The sequence below is a fragment of the Scardinius erythrophthalmus genome (assembly GCF_964197995.2).
Source record: "Scardinius erythrophthalmus genome assembly, chromosome: 11".
Taxonomy (NCBI): Eukaryota; Metazoa; Chordata; class Actinopteri; order Cypriniformes; family Leuciscidae; genus Scardinius; species Scardinius erythrophthalmus.
The window spans coordinates 12,790,281-12,809,464 of record NC_138231.1 but is presented as its reverse complement, the minus strand read 5'-3'; the positions used below and the strand labels follow the sequence as shown (position 1 = coordinate 12,809,464).

Here is a 19,184-nt window from a genome sequence, read left to right as displayed (position 1 = left end):
TGATTCCCTTCAACCAATCACACGCTCGCTCGGCCTCCAAAGCCCCGCCCTCCAAAGTCTCATTGGCTAAAAAAAAGCGCGGGTCACTCCACTTATTTATATAAAGTTAGCGCCCTCTAGTGGACAATCTTAAATATTCCCCCAAGTTTTCCTCTTCTTGAACCCTACCATCTTCCTGAGAAGAATTGAGTGCTGGTTGAAGTGATAACATTTTAAATTATGCATGACTCTGACTTTATGGTGAGAGAATCATATCCCATATGAGCATGGCGCGAGGAAGCCTCTCTTTGTGATAGATGTCACTTACTGTCACTCATTCAAAAAGTTACTCACACGCTTGAACAAATTGCCATGAAATCTGAGATAGGCCGTTCCTCGTCAGGCTACTCAACCCCGGTCAGGTGGTCATCACGTAAAAGTGCGGTAATTCTACCTGCGGAGGCCGGGGACAATGAGGCGGAATTTAGGCTACTTCTTGAAGAAGCTTTTCGAGAGTTCACGAGCCACGGCGTGCTGTTGCCATAGAGACACACAGCGAGCACAGATCGACGCGCCTGGAAACAATGTAACATTTATTAGAACTTTAACACTATACTGTTGATTTTAAACATCGACTACAGGTAAGGGAATCTAGCGGTTGTTTGACGTTGAATATAGTCTTGTAAAACTTGTGGATCCGATATACACAGGCTATATGGTTGCTAGCCTAAAAAAAACCCTTTAAGTAAAACTTACTTGCAAAGTAGGGGGAAATATATTTTGGTCCAAAAATATAAGATGTAAAATTGGAAAAATTACAGTCGTTTTTACTGAATATTCATGGTGCAACATGAGTTGTAGAAAAAAATAAAAGGCTACATAATATTAAGACAGCTAAAAGGCCTACTATACACTTGGGGTCGCAGTAGTTGGGTTTTGGTCTGTGTTATGGCAAGTTATCATTATGAAAATTTGAGTTTTTGTCATCACTTTTGGCATTTCATAACGCCTTGACTGTGTATACCCAAACAAGTATACTTCAAGTTCATTTTATTAAGTAAAATGATCTCGAAAGTTTATATAGTAAGTATACTATTATCAATGTACTAGAATTATACTTGTAACTACTATTTCAAAACTACTTGGCAGTAAATTGGCCCACTTTTTAAGTGTATGAAAGTATATTTTTTGTATACTTTAAGTGTGACACTATTAAACTAAGTACACAACGTTTGTACTGCAACTATACTACAAGTGAACTTATAGGTATAGTGATAGTTTACTAGTCTAACACTTTTTAGTTTATGAAAGTACACTTTGAAGTAAACTCTCAATAAACTAGCCTACTAGTTTAGTAGTTTTATACTGTTATCTTTAAGTGAACTTATTATTCTTATAGTTTACTATTTAAATATAATTTGTTGCACTTTATACTACCATGTTCCTATTTAGGTAATTTTTTACCTTTAACTGTACTTTAAATAGATTATAAGTAAATTCCTATGTACACTACCAGTGGACTACACAACAATTCACATACTCAGAATTAGAAACACATCTGTTTTCTTTATAAATCAATATTTTCAAACAAATCTATTGTATTGGATGCCAAAACATGTAAGTTTATGTAAAATAAAAAGTAAATATGAAAAAGTACGTAATAGACTACTCAATCAAATTCTTACATGTTTTAGTGCACTTTGATAAAAATGTATGCATTCATTTAAGTTACTCATTCAAATAGATCAAAACACAAAGAAAATAGAAAACATGCAAATGCTACCATACCATACATATAATATTTTCAGGTTCAAAATGTCATGCAACCCGGTCAAGGGAAGGCTTGAAGTTTTGCAGATCTACCGGCTGCTTCAGTGCGTCCAGGATGGAGAAAAGCCGTACATAGAGAAATTAATCAGCATGGGTGTTGATGACCTCATCAATCTCACCGAGCCACGCGAGGGGTACGGCGTCCTGCACCTGGTATCAGTGGCCAACAATCCCGACATGCTGGAGTTCCTCATAGCTCAGGGTGCCCGACCAGATGTGCAGGACAGGAGGGGGCGGACACCGCTGATGCTGGCCGCAGAGCTCGGATATGATGGTATTGTGTCTCTACTGGCCAAGAAGAATGCAGACATGAAACTTGTCGACAAAGATGGGAAAGGTAACTTTTAATTATTTTATTTTATAATATAGTTATATATTAACTGCTACTTTTTAGCCATTACAAAAAATATGCACGCAACTTTTAAAAGCTTTGGTCAGTGGCAGGGTAAATAATTACTGAACATCAATGAACTGTATAAACTTTATTGGTGAATACAAAATCATTTTATTTATCAATATACAATAGCTCACTTTCTCTCAAGGGTTAGATATTAATGACGCTTACCCCACAATAAATAAGACAGTTTGACAGCAGCCACATAGTCGACAGAGATCATCAATGGCTGGCATCATCATGCCAGTTATGGAGATTTACTGTATGCAGTCTATCTAATTACAGATCAGGGCACGACCAGTTAGTGTGTAAACCGATCTGAGTAATCCGTACTCTGGCTTCTCTCCCAGGCTTGCTCTTCTACTGCATCCAACCCACCAAAAGGCACATGCGCTGCCTCCAGGTGGCCCTAAAAGGCAATGCAGATGTCAACAATGTTTCAGAAACTGGGATGCCAGTGTTCCTGCTGGCCTGCGAGCAAGCTCAGGACTGTGAGGGAATGTGTCTAAGTATCCTAGAGAGAGGAGCAGACCCCAATGCCACAAATCAAGTATGCAAATGTTGTGTAATTGATAATGATATTTGAATCCTCTTTCCCTGAGCTGGATTCAAACAAACCAACCTTCTGATATCACAGGCATGTAATTTAAGGGAACACTCCACCGTTTTTTTAAATAGGGCTTATTCACCTTCTTTCCTACATTTAGATAGGTGGGCAAATGCATTTTTGTTTCAGTGCATGCACTGTTTTAGTTTGACAGGGTCGGCGCTAGCTTAGCTTAGCATAATGAATGGAATCCTTTGTTGCCAGCTAGCATGTCCTAAGTAAACGAGATATAAAAAAAAAAACCACCTAATTACTTCTTGTGGCCTGCGTATTCACAACAAGTACAAATAGCGATGCAGATTAACTAGGCGATTTCCTATGCAGATATTGACTTGGGACTATATTAGGGGCAAGCACAGGCGAAGCACTGCAACTTGGGCGCAGAGATATCACGCCCAAGTAGCAGTGCTTCGCCTGTGCTTCCCCCTAATATAGTCCTTAATATATAAGTCAGTATCTGCCTAGGAAATCGCCTAGTGTTAATCTGCATTGCTATTTGTACTCGTTGCGAATACGCAGGCCACAAGAAGTAATTAGGTGGGTTTTTTTTTTTTTATATATATATATCACTTTTACTCAGGACATGCTAGCTGGCAACAAAGGATTCCATTCATTATGCTAAGCTAAGCTAGCGCCGACCCTGTCAAACTAAAACAATGCATGCACTGAGACAAAAATGCATTCGCCCACCTATCTAAATGTAGGAAAGAAGGTGATAAGCCCTATTTCAAAAAACGGTGGAGTGTCCCTTTAAAAACCAAACCATTTGTTCATGCACAAAGGTATTACATTGACTACACAGAATAACATGTAGGCCTCCTAGCTCTGTTGACTGGTGTTGGTAGATCGATTTTGTGTGTATGTTATCCCAGAAAACCGGTTTGACAGCTCTGATGGAGGCCACCAGAGCGGGAGCAATAGATCTAGTGAGAGCCATCCTCAAGAAAGGAGGAAACGTCAATGCTCTGGATAAAAAGCGATTCCACTCAGCTCACTTTGCGGCGGAAAAAGGCTTCTTTGAAGTGAGTTTCAATTGTTGTATTCTTCTATAATATAAAAAGTGCTAAAACGGATATAAGCCTATTTATTTCTCCCAGTGATTATGATCACTGCTTTTAATTCTAGTTATGCTATTTCCAGATCATTAAGGTGCTGTCTGCATATGCAGCAGATTTTGGAGTGGTAACAACAGAGGGGGATACACCGCTACACTTTGCTGCCTCTGGTGGCTACACAGATTGCTGCAGGTTTCTAGCTCAAAGAGGTAAATCAATTCATTCTAAGTCAAAACCAGGGGAGAAGGCTGCTTATAATTCATTGCATTTTGTGATTATTTTCCATATTTTCTTTATTGATTCTTTTTAATTCATAAGGAACGTTTATTTTCCTTTCATTCAACTTGACTGGATAGAATAGGATGTGCAGTGCAGTATGAGTAATCAGTATTTTTTGCCCTGTTTTCCTGAGATAAAGCATACAGCCATACAATCGTGATATGGCTTAGCCATATTAACAGACACAAAGGCTATGATTTAAAGTAATAAATATGCAGATCATGTTTCTGAGTGAAGCGAGGCACTGTGTGGTTTTGTGTATGAGCAGCTCATGATCCAGTGTTTTTTAGTGTCTCAGACTGGCACGTTTTGCGTTAAATGTTGGTTTCTTCCTAATTAAAAGCTTGGTGGTTTAATGTTTGAAGACATTTTCAGCCATAAATATTAGTTCTGTAATTCTACAGTTGTACTATAAAATATATTTGTTTTTATTATTATTATATATTATTTTTTCTAAATACTTTATTGTTTTATTTTACAGTGAAATATTACAATAGTATTACAATAGCAATATTTTGTATAGTTTCATATTTTCATTTAGTAATAATTATAATAAATTGTGCAGCCCTAAAAAAAAAGCATTTAAAATTGCAACCACAATTTTTTTTTTCACAAAATCACGCAGCCCTACTATAAAAGCAATCATGCTTCTTGATGTGGAACATGCTGAACTTTATAATATGATATTTCACACCTTTATTCTTATTTCAGGATGCAATCCTAAATTGAAGAACCAAGAAGGTCTGCTTCCTCGTCAGATTGCTAAGGACTGTGGCCACAAAGCCACTGTAAAAGAGCTTAAGAAGGCTGAACGACTACATGGAAAGTTCTCAAAAGGGATGGGCGGCACAAATGAACCATGGGCTCTGACACTTCACGACTGGTCTCATGAAAACGAGAATGCGTTAAGAAGTGCTTTCGAGTCTGCATCAGACGGCATCATGGGAATAGAGGTGGTGTCCAGGGTGACGTTTGTGTCTGTTCTTCAGGAACTTCACGCTCCTCTAGATGAGAACCAAATTCATACTCTTCTGCTTGCTCTCGATAAGAGAAGAGAGGGCTTCATAAATATAAGTGACTTTCTAAGAGGTCTCAAATATCTTCCAAAGATATATGTTATGGCATCTTATGGGCCTAAGAAGAAGAAAGCAACCAAGTCAGGAAAGACCAAAAAGAATAAGTTCAATCTACCCATGCCCATCTGCACTGTCCCACCTGATCTCTTGCATCGCCGTGATGATGGTGGGCCACCGCATTTTATGATTGAAAGCTACCAGCATTTTACAGATACCCACAGATATGACCGGGACCATCGACCAGCACATCCTATCGAAGATGATACAACGTGGTACATCGATGAGCCCGAAAAGATATACATAAACATGAACTACTGTGCTAAAACAGGAGATATTGAGTCTCTTCGGTTAGCACTCATCCAAAAGGTTCCAGTAGATGTGAAAGATCGGTTCTACAAGACACCACTCATGGCTGCATGTTCAAGTGGGAACTTTGAAGTGGCAAAGTTCCTTCTTGATAACGGGTAAGACTTATGAACTTCTAAGTGCTGACTTAAAAGGATACAGTAGTCCACCCAAAAATTAAAATTCTGTCATAATTCACCCTCATGTCATTCAAAAAACCTGTTTGCATTTATTTTTCTGCAGAACATAAAAAAGATACTTTGGAGCAAGTTGGTAACCAAACAGTTTTGTTTCCCATTCGTTTTCCATTGTATGGACAAAAAATACAATAGAAGTCAATGGGAACAGAAACTGTTGGTTACCAACATTCTTCAAAATATCTCCTTTCATGTTCAACAGAAGAAAGAAAGTCATACAGGTTTGGAATAAATGAGGGTGAGTAAATGACAGATTTTTTTGGGTGGACTATCCCTTTAAGGAATAAATGAAAGTATATTTACATTGGCATATATATATAAAAAATTTACCCAAATGATAATCTCATTACAGAGCTGACATGAATGCATGCGATCAGTTCAACTGGACTCCTCTGCACCATGCCTGTCATGCAGGACAGCTGGACATTATACAGTTGCTGCTGGAGGCGGGAGCTTCTGTGGACCCGCCCACTCTCAATGGAGCCACTCCCCTAATGAGAGCCATCGAGAGCTGTAGGCCGTCCTGTGTGGAGTACCTCATCAAAGCTGGGGCAAAGATCAATGCAGTAAATAAGACAGGTACAGTCCACTTTCTAGGAAGGACAGTTATTTTACAACTACATCTGATGGAACATAAATCTATTGAAACAAATTCATAACCATTCGCAACCAGTGCAGACTGTTTCTACGTCATTTCCACAATGCCACCTCATCTTTGCTGGAGCGCTATTATGAACACCCAGATTTACAGTGCATTAAATCTCTGAGATTTATCAACTGCTGTCATTTGAGTCAGGAACTTTCAATCTTTTAATTGCAGAGCAAAATTGCTTGGACGTTGCCCACGCTTATGCAGACTTCAGAGTGGTGGATTTGATCCAGGCTAAGATTAATATGCTACCCAGACCTAAGGACAACAAGAAGCCACAACCAATCAAAGTCCACCGCAAACCAACGCCGGCCTCAACCCCTAGCTCTACAAAAGAAAAGGTAGAGCAAGCGTACTGTATGTGATTCAGCATATCTACTGTACACGCCTACCTTCATTTAAAGTCACCATGAAATCAAAATAGACAATTCTTACATTATTCAAACATATACTATGAGACTAGGGATCAATATTTTTTCCTTTTTAATATACTTTAAAGATAATACCAACTGTTTCCTGTTTGCATTGAATCAAAGTGAAGCTGCTTTAAAACAATCTGTATTGTATAAAGTGCTATATAAATAATTGTGGCTTGACTTGACTTGACTTGACTTGACCAATGGCACAGATGCAGCATCACACAATAGCAAACGCTTTCAGATGTGCAATTCACATTTTTTTATGACTAATTTATTCTGCAACCAGAAGTGTCCCCTAATAGGGGGTTATAGACTGCAATATCATTATACTGCAATATCAGTATTTATCCTTATGTAGAAATAAAATCAAAAATCACTACATATTTGTCAGAATTACTATTCATTTTAAAATTGCTGTGTCATTTCAAATCTAAGCTGTGATCAAAACCATCTGGCCATAAACATGAAAATGAAAACCCAAGCGAAGAGTAAGTAAATGAGTCCAGACGTGTCATATTACCCCCCAACAAGGCACTGGCGGCTTTGTGACTCTGTTAGTGTGCTCAGGGAAACCCCGCTGAACCTTTGTTGAAAGTCACACCATTGTCAATGTGTCATCACGTCCACTGTGTCTTGATTACGGTGTTAGCGCTTTATCTTCTCAGCAGGGCACCGTTCCCACTCCCACAGCCTCCTCAAACTCAGCAGTCAAGAAAGCAATGAAGAAAGACAGTGTTATCGTGCACAGCACTCAGATCACCAGCGGCAAGCTCAACAAATTGGACATCAGTTTTGTGCCAAGAACGGTAAGCTGGACACCACACAAAGGTATGCACAGAGAGAAATGTGAGCTAGGCCTGTGTGAGCAGCACAGTGGGCCTCATGTACTAATAACATGTGTTTTCATGCAAAAACAGGTGTGTGCGCACATACATTTGCTCTTACTCTCATTCTACTTCACATTCTACGTTGATTAATCTGGATTATTCTACATAGATATGTCTCCATAAAAGGACTGCACTCACAGTAAGGATACATTGTTCTTTGCAAATGTTTCCTCACGCTCACATTTTGCATGAAAGCACATGCAGCAAGATCTTTAAAGTCCCCCTGTAGTCAATTGTATCCCTAAAAACTCATCTTTGATCACCAAAATTAAAAAAAAAATTCCTTGAAGAAAATCCTTCATGCCTTAAAATAGTTTGAATGTAACTCTACACCCTTTGCCTTATTTAGTATACGCGGTTCTATTAATATGCAAATTAGCCCTGCCTCAGCTCACATCAGCTCAGAGATCCACTCGTTGACGATCATACGTTGACATGATTGGTTACAAGGTAGTTTGTGACGTCAGAAACACCTGCGATTTAAAACCGCATTTTTGAGACTGTCTTTGGTTCACTGCAGTTTTAAGGAGAAAATACTCAGCAATGGTGTTGACTTATGAATTTACACATGGTTTGTCTTAAAGCATATTAAACGTACAGTATGGCATTTTTCGCCACTAGGGGTCGCTAACCTATTTACAATAACAAAGGCGTAGATTGATGACGCAACATTTGCTAAGAATTATGGATCTTGTCGTCAACGTCAAGCCGACCGATCTAATAATGTTTATGGATGAGTGAATACATCAATGTTTTTATCTTGACTGTGATATGAAGCAGTTCGAGATTGCTAAGAGACAGTGTTCAGCTCCAAACGCGACGCGAGACCCGCAGATATAAAAGGAATATGGACATTTCATTCTACCGAACTACACGCAAGTGCAGAATTACTACTCACAGGTCAGTTTATTAGACAAATTAAACTTGTGAGGTAACGCAGCGCTGTTTCACCTGGTCTAACATTACACTAGCACACTAAACTGCATTTGAATGTGTTGAAATGTATGTGTTAGTCTGTCTGTATGAGACTAGCAGTAAGCTAGATCAACATTAGAATAACATACAGATCATATTCTAACATTTTATCATTGTTGAACTATATAACATTCATTAGTTTTATGTACTGTAAATGTGCTCACCTGTTTAATAAAGTACATGTAGAAGCGGTCGAAGTCTCGGACGTGGAACTCTCGTTTATATACTGTCTATGGGAGCTCTAGGCATCTCGAGAACACCGCGCTGATATTGATTCTCGTTTTAGTTATCCTTTTTTTATCCAAAGTCTGCTTGCCATGGTCCATAATGTTTGAACGAAACAACAACAGCGTGCAAATAGACATTGCAAATTACAAAGTTGTCCGCGTCAGTCGCTTTGTTTACTATCAGACGGCTCTGGTTCATAGCTCTGGTTGCCATGACAGCACGAGCGGAAACCAGGGACAACGTGGATATGACGGCATTGGCGGCGACAAAACAGAAATAAAGAAACGGGACGTTTCTCGAATTAAATTACAAATTTCTCCTGGTTTGAAAGTTGTTGGAAACAGTCGGGATAATGTAAGTACACAACTAAAAAAAATATATAACAGATATAGTGATTTTTGCTATTTTTAAAGCGAAAAAGTTACATATTGTGCTTGGTTGTGCATATTGTGCATATTGTGCTTGGTTTTCAACTCAGGGGGACTTTAAGTAAAGCCATGCTAACCATGGCATTCTCAAAAAACATTTGAAATATACATGTTTTATATTGGCCAAAACTACACATTTTCAGATGCATTGTATGCAGAACCTATTTTTGTTACTCTGAAATACAAGAATTTGTTAATTAATTATTATTATTTAAATTATTTAAAACATATGCTGTTTATAAGAGCACCAAGATTGTGATTTAAAAGAAAAGAGTTTCTTGTGTTATCTTAAATTTAGAATATAATATATGAAAAAATATAATATGTTTTACACATAAATATGTGCTTACAAACTTCTAGTTTAAGAAAGGATGAGATGTCATGTGGCCAAAAGATTAGCACATTTAGTTTCAGTGGATTATGATATTTGTTTTTTCCTGCTATTTGTTGTAGACGTGGAAAAATCAGCTGACCACAAGCGAGCTGATGGAGAAGAAGGCAAGGAGGAGGCAGCGTTTCAGTTTTGAGGTGGACTTTGATGACTTCAAGATGCCATTCAATAAAAACATTCAGAAGAAGTCTGTGGAATTTGAATTTACCGACTGAAAGGTAAAAACATTCAGATACTGAATGATCAGATCAGTCTTAGATCAGATACTGATAATAACAGAAGGGATAATAATCTTTGGCATGTCCTTTTAATTTTAAGTGAGCAGACAAACAATTTCTACCTGGCAGACAATAAAATGGACAAAATATCTAATCATATATAAATGTTATTGTAGATAATCTATAGATTGTAGATAATCCCTGTCCCATCTAGAGACCAGGGGCTGGACTCATGACAATCTTCTTGAGGAAGGCGGCAAGAAATTTCTTAAGATAAAAGATATTTAAACATTTCTTTAGAACATCTTATTTTTTACTTAAGAAGAACATGACAGGCATTGTGTGCTGTTATCCGTTGTTATCTGATTGTATGCCGGTTCTTGACAAAGACTTGCAAATCAACTCATCTTTTTGTAGTGCCTGCAAATTACCATAATAAATGATTATTTTTACACACATCTTTGTCACAACTGGCTTAAAATGGGAGCTCAGCACTTGCCGTTGCAGTTTTTTAATGTGCCATGTGTTATATATTTATTTTGTGCTGAATGCTGCCGAAAATGTTGTATTTATAAAATTAAAAAAGAAGTCCCTGTTTCAGTTGAATTGTTACTGATTGTTAGTTGATTACCAAAAAGTCACTTTACACATAATAATATGTTTCACTTCAGTGTACTCATGCACATCCCTAGAAATAGTAATATGAATTACAAGTAGTTAGTGTTATGTTGTAATGCTCAATAAATTCATTAAACATCTTACCTTAGGGGATTTAACTCAAGTTGGATGCTAACCTAACTTATCCTAAGAACATTCTTTTAAGGAATTCAGTTTTGTCTTTAGAGCAAACTAATTGTTTTGTGAATCTGGCCCCAGAATATCATAGAGACTTGGGGGTCATCTATTTTAGCAACCTGATAGCAATGTCCTGACAACCTTCCAAAATGCTTTGGCATCATAGCGTCAAACTTTGCATGGGCATCAGCACTCTAGTTTTGGTACCATTCTAACATACAGTGTGTTTTAAGCTGTAGTTTAGGGATTAATACTGCATGTCTCACGGCTGTTTCTCTGTCGCCTCAGAGAGGGAGTAGGTGTGTTAAGTAAGATTGATTATGCGTTTAGGAGAGGCAGGAGATGAGAGCTGCTGCCTACGTGCTGGCATGCAGTTTGTCTCCTCCATGTCTCAGCGTCTGTCGGGCGTGCTGAGTTCAGGCCTTTCACCACAGGCAGCGCTGCGCAAAACCCCTCATGTTGTTTATCTCAGAAAAAAAAACAAGCTATTCTATCCACATGCTTTAACAAGAATACATTATCTGCTGATGTCTGATATATTCATAGTGGAAATGTGTAGTTGAAACTGTGACTAGTAGAATGACTTCCAATAAAAGCTGCTGTTATTTTCTGCACTTTACAGGTTGCTGAGACGGCAGTGGTTTCAGAGTAGATTCTAGATTCTTTTTGGTATAAGGAAATGCACCACTTGGCTGTCCTTTTTATTGCACGGTTCCTCTGTTTGGCCAACAGATGGCGCAATAGTGTTCACATACGAATAGTGTCTGTTTTGGATGGCTGCTGTTGTGAGATCCTCAAGCGCTCTTGTGTTACAGCTCAGCACAGTGCTGCAAAATAATATTCAAAACTATTGTGATTATTCAGAGTTGCAATTTGATCTCGGTTAAAATAACATGTGGATGAGGGTCATTCAAAATGTGCAGGTATGGATTGCATAATATTATGTATCTTAGCTGCCATTTTAAGTCTCATTCCATAAACAATCTCTCTGATTTAGTCCGTGATGTATTCTGTTAGTTTATAAACCAATAGAAATGTACCAATTGTGACAGCATTAAAGAAATAAACAGCCACATCAAATCAACGTCACAATGTTTTACTGTAACCATAGAGTAAAAAATCTGTTTAAAATGTCAAGTGGCGTCTTAAAAACAAAGATACAGTGTTTTTTGTTTGTACGACATGGATCTGATTAAATGCACACGTCTGCTGATACCAGCATTTACCACCGAATTCGATCATTAGGATTGCTATGCCTTCAAGATCTGTTGGGCATGGTTACATAACAAAATAAATGGTTTAAACCAACAGCAATAAATCAAGGCTATACTGAAGATATGAGGTTTTTACATATACATGTGATATCCAATAAGATTATGGAGAATTTATGTTAATTATCAAGTACTGTAACTAGCATTGGACATATATGGATTTTGTTATGTGCATGCATTTCTAAATAGTCTTTTTTATTTATTTATTTTTTTTTTACTACGTTTGTTTCAGAAGCTGAGAAAGAGATGCTAGACAACAAAAGAGCAAACATGAGAGTGGCAGAGAGAGATATGGGGCAGCTCGGAGAGTTAGTGCATCAGAGAGAGAGAAGGACAGGGCGAATGAAAGCGATAGTTTGAGTGTGAACTCGTCGGTGACATTCATCCCTGTAGATGTGGGTAACGACAGAGCTGTGTGGGGTGAGTCAGGGATGGAGGGATGGAAATAGAGGAGTGAATGTTTTATAAAATCAATGCTCTTGGCTTCAGTGTAAACTAGATCTTTCAAGAGTGATGAGCACACGCACATGCAAATTTCGTTTTTATGCGTGCATGTCGAGTAATCTCACTTGTTTTTCTTATCTTAATACTTTGTTCATTGTTGTATTTAATAGGATTTGTCATAATTACATTTTTTTATGTTTTTTGTGTGTCTTATGCTGACCAAAGCTGCTTTCATTTGATCAAAAATACAGTGAAATATTATTACAATTTAAAAGAACTGTTGTCTATTTTAATATATTTTAAAATTTAAAGTTATTTCTGCGCTAAAGCTGAATTTTCAGCATCATTACTCCAGTTTTCAATGTCAAATGATCCTTCAGAAATCATTCTGATATGCTGATTAGGTGCTCAGGAAACATTTCTTATTATTATCCATGTTGAAATCAGTTGTGCTGCTTCATATTTTTGTGGAAACCATGATAAACTACCATTAAAAAAATGTAGGGTAAGTACACTTTTTTTTAAAGAAACGAATACTTTTAAATCAGCAAGGGGGCAGTAAATTGATCAAAAGTAACATTATAAAAACATTTATGATGTTACAAATTATTTCTTTTTTAATGCTGTTCTTTCAAATTTTCTATTCTACAAAGAATCCTAAAAAATATATATTTTGATTTCCTCAAAAATACTAAGCAGCAAAAACAGTTTGCAACATTAATAAGAACCCTAATTAATAATTGAGCACCAATGATAATTGATAATAATTGAGCAGCAAATCAGCATATTAAAATGAATTTTTAACAATCTCGTGACACTGAAGACTACAGTAATGATGCTGAAACCATCACAGGAATAAATCATATTTTTAAATATAATCAAATAGAAAACAGGTCTTTTAAACTCTAAAAAAAATACAGTAAAAAACAGTAACATTGTGAAATATTATTAATCAAATAAAGCATTGGTAAACATAAGAGACTTTAAAAAAAGGGATTATTACAAACATTTTTTTTTACCCAATAATCTGTTTTACTTTTGTTAATCTGGTCATGTAGAGCTGTGCTAAGACTTTGTTTTGCTCCATCCGAAATGATATGCCTTGTTTTCGGGGTTGAAAGTCTTTCCTTGCAGCACTGCAGTGTTTCTACTCATACACACCCCCACACGGAGCTTACTCAGCATTCTTGTTCCTCCTGGGACCAAGGGGAGACGGAGTACTCTGCTGGCCAGGCTTGGCCTGAGCTGTGTTTGTTTGTGTTTTATTCAGTGCCTGTCACAGCTCTGCCCCACTACCAGGGGCCGCTGGTCTCAACACAGCCGACTGGCTCTGTCCTGACTGAGAGTTAAGACCCATCATTTTCAGTTCAGAGACTGGGCATCTGCATACACTTGAGTAGACACAGAATAGCCATATGAACATAGGTATTAGTGTTGTACAACATCATATGACCTGTTAATCAGGGTTTTATGAGGTCTGCCGAATACGATGTGAAAGTTTTGTCGTAATAAGTCCCCGGATGTCCATATACAGCAACTTTCTTACACATACTGGTGAAGGGTACAGTCTGTCAGTCACAATAAAACAGGTCATCACTGGTTTATTTGGGTAATTCTTGTAAGGTGGAGGAATGTGGAGTTGTTTACAACCTCCTATGTGAAGCACTTAAAATAGTGCTACTGACAGAAAACCAAAATTCAATATATTTGGACAGAAAATCCATATCATTACAAAGTAGCGAATAAAAAAATTATTGTGCTGCTTACATTTGTTTTGTTGTAAATCCTGATACATTTATTCATCATTCATTGATGAATAGAAAGTTCAAAAGAACAATGATAATTTGAAATGTCTTTAATATCATCCATCCTTGCTGAATAAAAGCGCTTATAATCTTAATAGAGCTTATAAGTTTAATAATCTTACTGACCCCCAAATCTTTGAACAATATTGCACATATATGCGTCAACCTAGATAAAACGGTATCTCTAAAAGTAATATTTTCTTTCAAGTTATTTCCAAAACAACTCTCTTTTTCTTTCTCTGATGTTCAGTGAGATTTTCCTACCAGCAGCCTTAAATACAGTTGTTGTTGTTGTAGAGTGAAGGATTATTTTGGTTTGAGTTCCTCACTCAAGTTCTTTTCCCAAGGAGTTGGTGTACAATTTCAGTCGATAGAAGCTGATGGCAGAAGTTCAAGTATCTTGCTGTTGAGCAGTTTTCTGCAATTACCATTTGCATTTGGCTTGCATTCTTTTTGTTGCATCCCCTTTGCCTTCCCAGCCATCTTTTACTTGCTGTCCTTGGTTTATTTTGGTACCCAGCCAGGGGAACTTGACAACAAACAATACAGATGCAGACACAATTTTCTCAGCCAGGTTACTTTCATCGGTTTTAAAATTGACAAGAAATATTCTTGAAACCTGCCAGTGAAGACCCAGTAATATGATGAGTAATTTAATCATCACAGTGGTCATTAAGCATTTGAATCAGGCATATGCAAGAGCGCTCTTGAGAATGCCCAGGCAGACATTAATCTTTAATCTCACTACCAGATGCTGTGAGGAAAGAAATGATATTGTCTTGTTGCCTTTCCAGCAGTCTGAAAAAGCAATTTTTATGAACCCTCCAGTGATAATATCACTAATGCATGATTGTGTTGTAGTCAGGTCTAACGCACTGGGGTTGAGCAGCATGCAGTGTTGGAGTAAGTGGCAACATTTCAGTGACAGGGTTCCGAGGATGAGAGCGTGAGGCTTAGCAATGCGGAGCCAGCAGGGTGAAGCTGGCAGAGATCTGCTCTGCACTCCATCGATCCGGTTTTTCTGGAGTGGGTCACGGTTTCAGTGCTGAGCAGTTTCATTTTCACTGCAGTGGAGGCGTCTGGTGTTCCACCTCTGGGCACAAACAAAGCCACATAAAAAACACACGCACACACTTGCATAGCTGGAGGCTGCAGTTCATTAAGCGGCAGGAGGCACTGAGGTACTAGTTTCCCTTTGAGCGGCCCTTAAGGGTAAGATCTGGCATTAACACCATGGCAAAAAAATGCTGCGTCAGGTCTGCAAGAGATACTGTGTGTGTGTTGCAGGCACCAGACATGACAGTCTGGGTCCAGGTCCTGATGCTCTACAATCTTACACCGTGTTTAAGCCGCACGAGAGTGGCACGATGCAGAAAAAAAGACAATAGAACCCATTATAATCAGTGATGCTGATTGTCTTTTTGCCATTCCAGCAGTCTGAAAAAGCTATTTTTATGAACCCTTCAGTGATAATATTACTAATGTACGATTGTGTTGTAGTCATGTCTAACGCACTGGGGTTGAGCGGCATCTACATTGGATGCGACACGACATGACCTTCCTTCACAATAAGAAGAAAAGTTATTTTAAAGGGTCAGTTCACCCAAATATGAAAATTACTCGCCCTCAATACTTTCGTTCACAAATTAAGATTTTTTTAATGAAATCTGAGAGCTTTCTGTCCCTCCATTGATAGCTTTGTAACTACCACTTTGACGCTTCAAAAAGTTCATAAAGAGATCGTGAAACTAATCGAATTGAGCGATTTAGTTTAGTTTCTGATAAGACGCGATCACTTTATATGATGAGCAGATTGAATTTAGGCTTTTATTCACAAATAAACCAAAAGAGTTCACAACTGACTCCTTCACTGAAACCACGAGTCATTTTACAGTTATGTCAGATTCGAAATAAACTGGGAACCTTGTACTGGGATACACACTTAAAGACCCTTGGGAGTAAAACTGTAAAGCGGGTTAATGCATGAGCTATAATCAACACGATATTTCACTTTGTTTAAAAAAATAAATAAAAAGAAAACGGGTAAAAAGTTATTTATATGTCAAAATACAATCATTACAATGCCATAATCAAATGGGAAGTAAACCTCTTTTTAAAAAGTCATGACCTTGAAATTTCTTATAATATTTAAAAGTAATTGAACATTTTTGTATTTCTTAAAAAAACTGAATGTGTTAAGGCATTCACTAAAAATAATAGCAATTGATTATTTTAACATTTTGACAGCCTTAATTTTTTTCTTAACTTTCTTTTTTACAGGTTTCACAAAGCAAAATCACAATCTTTCCAAGTACTCCCTGGAACCTGCTTCAGTACTCTTGGTTGGGAATCGCTGCTCTACATCTTCATGCAGCAGGAAGGCAAGCGTCACGAGTGAATTGAAGCATCATTCATCAAATTCATGCAAATATGACACAGCGTGGCTTTAGGACATCCGCTTTAACCTCTTCACACGTTTTCTACATGAACGTGAGCATCTCTGCAGGAAAAAAAAAAATGAAGCTGCAGGTGACGCATGGGGAGAGAAAACCCCCATGTTTCCATGGCAACATGCAGGTTAAGGCATCAAGGACTAATCTGGTGTTCCATCTATGAAGCTTAAGCATTGTTACACTAGTCTTCCCTTAAATCCATCACACACACTCGTTCACCATTATCTGGATTCTGCTGATGTCCCCAACTAAGCCTGAAATGATAATGATCACCAACAGGCAGGTTTGCCTCACCAACCAGAACACTGCACTACTCACAGCGGAGAAGGAGAAAAAGAATGAGCGAAAGACAGAGCAGTTATGTGTACGAACCCCGAAAGACTTTTCCAAACAATAACACATAGATGCTAAAAAGAAAGTGCAATCAACTGAAAACTTTCATGCTGTATTAAGATGCAAGTCTGCATGGTCTAACACTGTGTATATGTCCTGATGTCCTTGTTTTGAGAGTGTGGTCATTACGTCTGCTCACTGGACACATCAGATGTAGTCATGCAGTAAGAGCATCTCAGCTGTTCCACAGTTCTTCCCATGGTGCAAATGAGCAAGTGCATCACTGCAAAAATCATTGACTTAATTAGTATTTTTGTCTTGATTTCCTGTAAAAATCGATGTCATGAAGATACCTGGTCTGTTTTAGGTAGGTGGTGCCTGTCAAATTTACATCCACATGAATGGCCGGACCCAGGGTTTCCAAGCAGAACGTTGCCCAGAGCTTCACACTTTCTCCACCGGCTTGTCAAGCGGTGCACAAGTACACGGCCATCCACGTGATGAAAAAGAAAATGGGACTCATCGGACTAGACAGCCTTCTTCCACTGCTTAAAGGTCCAGTTCCGAGTCGCTTTCAATGGTAGACAGGGGTCATCACAGGCCCTCGTGCATCGATGAGACTTGGGCGCCCTGTCGCCGATTTGTGGTTTGTCTCTCTTCAGACCACTGTTGGTAAATACTCGTCACTGCTGCCCCACAATTCTTCTCATTTCAGAGATACTCTGACCCAGTTGCCTTGTCATAACAATTCGGCCCTTGTCTCTCAGATCTTTATTTCTGCCCATATTGAATACATTAAATTTGTGAACCAGAGTGGGAGAACACTATTTCCGGTGAGTTGATTGATTTATTTATTTATTTTCTGGAAAGAGGAAGTTTCCATTCAATTGGCAAAAGTATAAGACGTCCTGTTAATTGGCTAGAAGGGATATCACATTCCAGCCTAATGCACACATGGCGTGTTCAAAACTATTCTCTAGTCTACACTATCATCCTGGCAAGAATGAAACATTCTAAGTCTACTCAAGACTCCACTGTGCTTACACCCCTGTACATATACATAAATACATATTGATGTTACATGACTTTGGATCAAATCAATTTAGGTAGTAATTAACCTTTGACCTCAGTGCTAAAGCATGCTGCCTCAGTGCCCAGGGGATCAATGTGACCCTTTCCTGCCCCCACAACACTCAGAAAGAGAATGACAGCAGGCATAAATGAAGGTGCTTTGATACCAGTCTTGTGCATTTTGGTGATTATCCAAGCATATTAATACATATTTTTGAAATTTTTATGTTTATTTTAATTACCCATTCTTGTTTGGATTGAATGAAAGGGTGAGATGAAACTACAGTCCCTTATAAAGCTCAGATCAATGCGGATCAATATTTCTTCTGACATATATCTGCATCAGTGCATTTGAGACCCTCAGTCACACACTTATCAGCATTGCCACCCTTCTCGAATCTAGCCGCTCATCAATTATCACACTGAATGTCACTTTCCCGAATTATCAAGCTTGCAGTCTGGCATTTTCTCTCTACAGGGCTCAGAGGAGCAACTAGAGAGATATCTGAATGAACCTCTGTGGAAAATAGGTCATGCAAGTCTAGGGCAAAGGAGACAGGATGTAATGAGCAGCTAGAACAATATTGTCTGCTGGAGTGACAAGGCAGCCAAAGCTAACTTTTGTATTAATTCTAAATGAAAACAAGTCACCAGATTAGAAAATGCATGGGGAAATAAAACAAAAGTAGGAATAAATCGTGGTAAAACAGAAGATCTAAAACAATTCTGTGGGAAACGGTGTTTATTTAGTGCAGGATTTTCAAACTCTTAGCCAACCCAGGTATAAAAAGCTGGATTTCCTCAGTAACAATTGACAATAAGTACTCATGTATTAGTATAAGTATAAATAAGTAGCATAAGTACTAATACTACATTATATAATGCTTAAAGAATAATTTGTTAGAAATGACTTAATAGTTGAGATGAGACTTAAGAAATGCAAGGCAAAACTGATATGGTAAACAAACATGCTACTATATCATTGATTTTTGCAGGGATAGAATGCTTAATTGACAAATCAGAAGCCAGGACTGGAACAAACCATTTTACATAAC

General features: G+C 38.0%; 1 protein-coding gene across 1 annotated transcript; it reads left to right on the top strand.

Moving 5' to 3' along the window:
- Positions 1 to 370: 370 nt before the first annotated feature.
- ankef1a (ankyrin repeat and EF-hand domain containing 1a) lies at positions 371 to 17,884 on the top strand. The gene is made up of 11 exons (XM_081378390.1): positions 371 to 620; positions 1,788 to 2,146; positions 2,554 to 2,753; positions 3,683 to 3,832; positions 3,951 to 4,074; positions 4,856 to 5,684; positions 6,115 to 6,341; positions 6,583 to 6,752; positions 7,496 to 7,636; positions 9,802 to 9,957; positions 16,553 to 17,884. Exons 2-10 carry the CDS (start codon positions 1,795 to 1,797, stop codon positions 9,952 to 9,954), a joined length of 2,346 nt encoding a protein of 781 aa, XP_081234516.1. The 5' UTR covers positions 371 to 620; positions 1,788 to 1,794; the 3' UTR covers positions 9,955 to 9,957; positions 16,553 to 17,884.
- The last annotated feature ends 1,300 nt before the right edge of the window (positions 17,885 to 19,184 follow it).

Coding starts and splice junctions, on each gene's coding strand:
- ankef1a (XM_081378390.1), top strand. CDS start 1,795: ATGTCATGCAACCCGGTCAAGGGAAGGCTTGAAGTTTTGCAGATCTAC. Junction 5,685..6,114: donor AAGTTCCTTCTTGATAACGG/GTAAGACTTATG, acceptor ATCTCATTACAG/AGCTGACATGAATGCATGCG. Junction 6,753..7,495: donor CTAGCTCTACAAAAGAAAAG/GTAGAGCAAGCG, acceptor TTATCTTCTCAG/CAGGGCACCGTTCCCACTCC.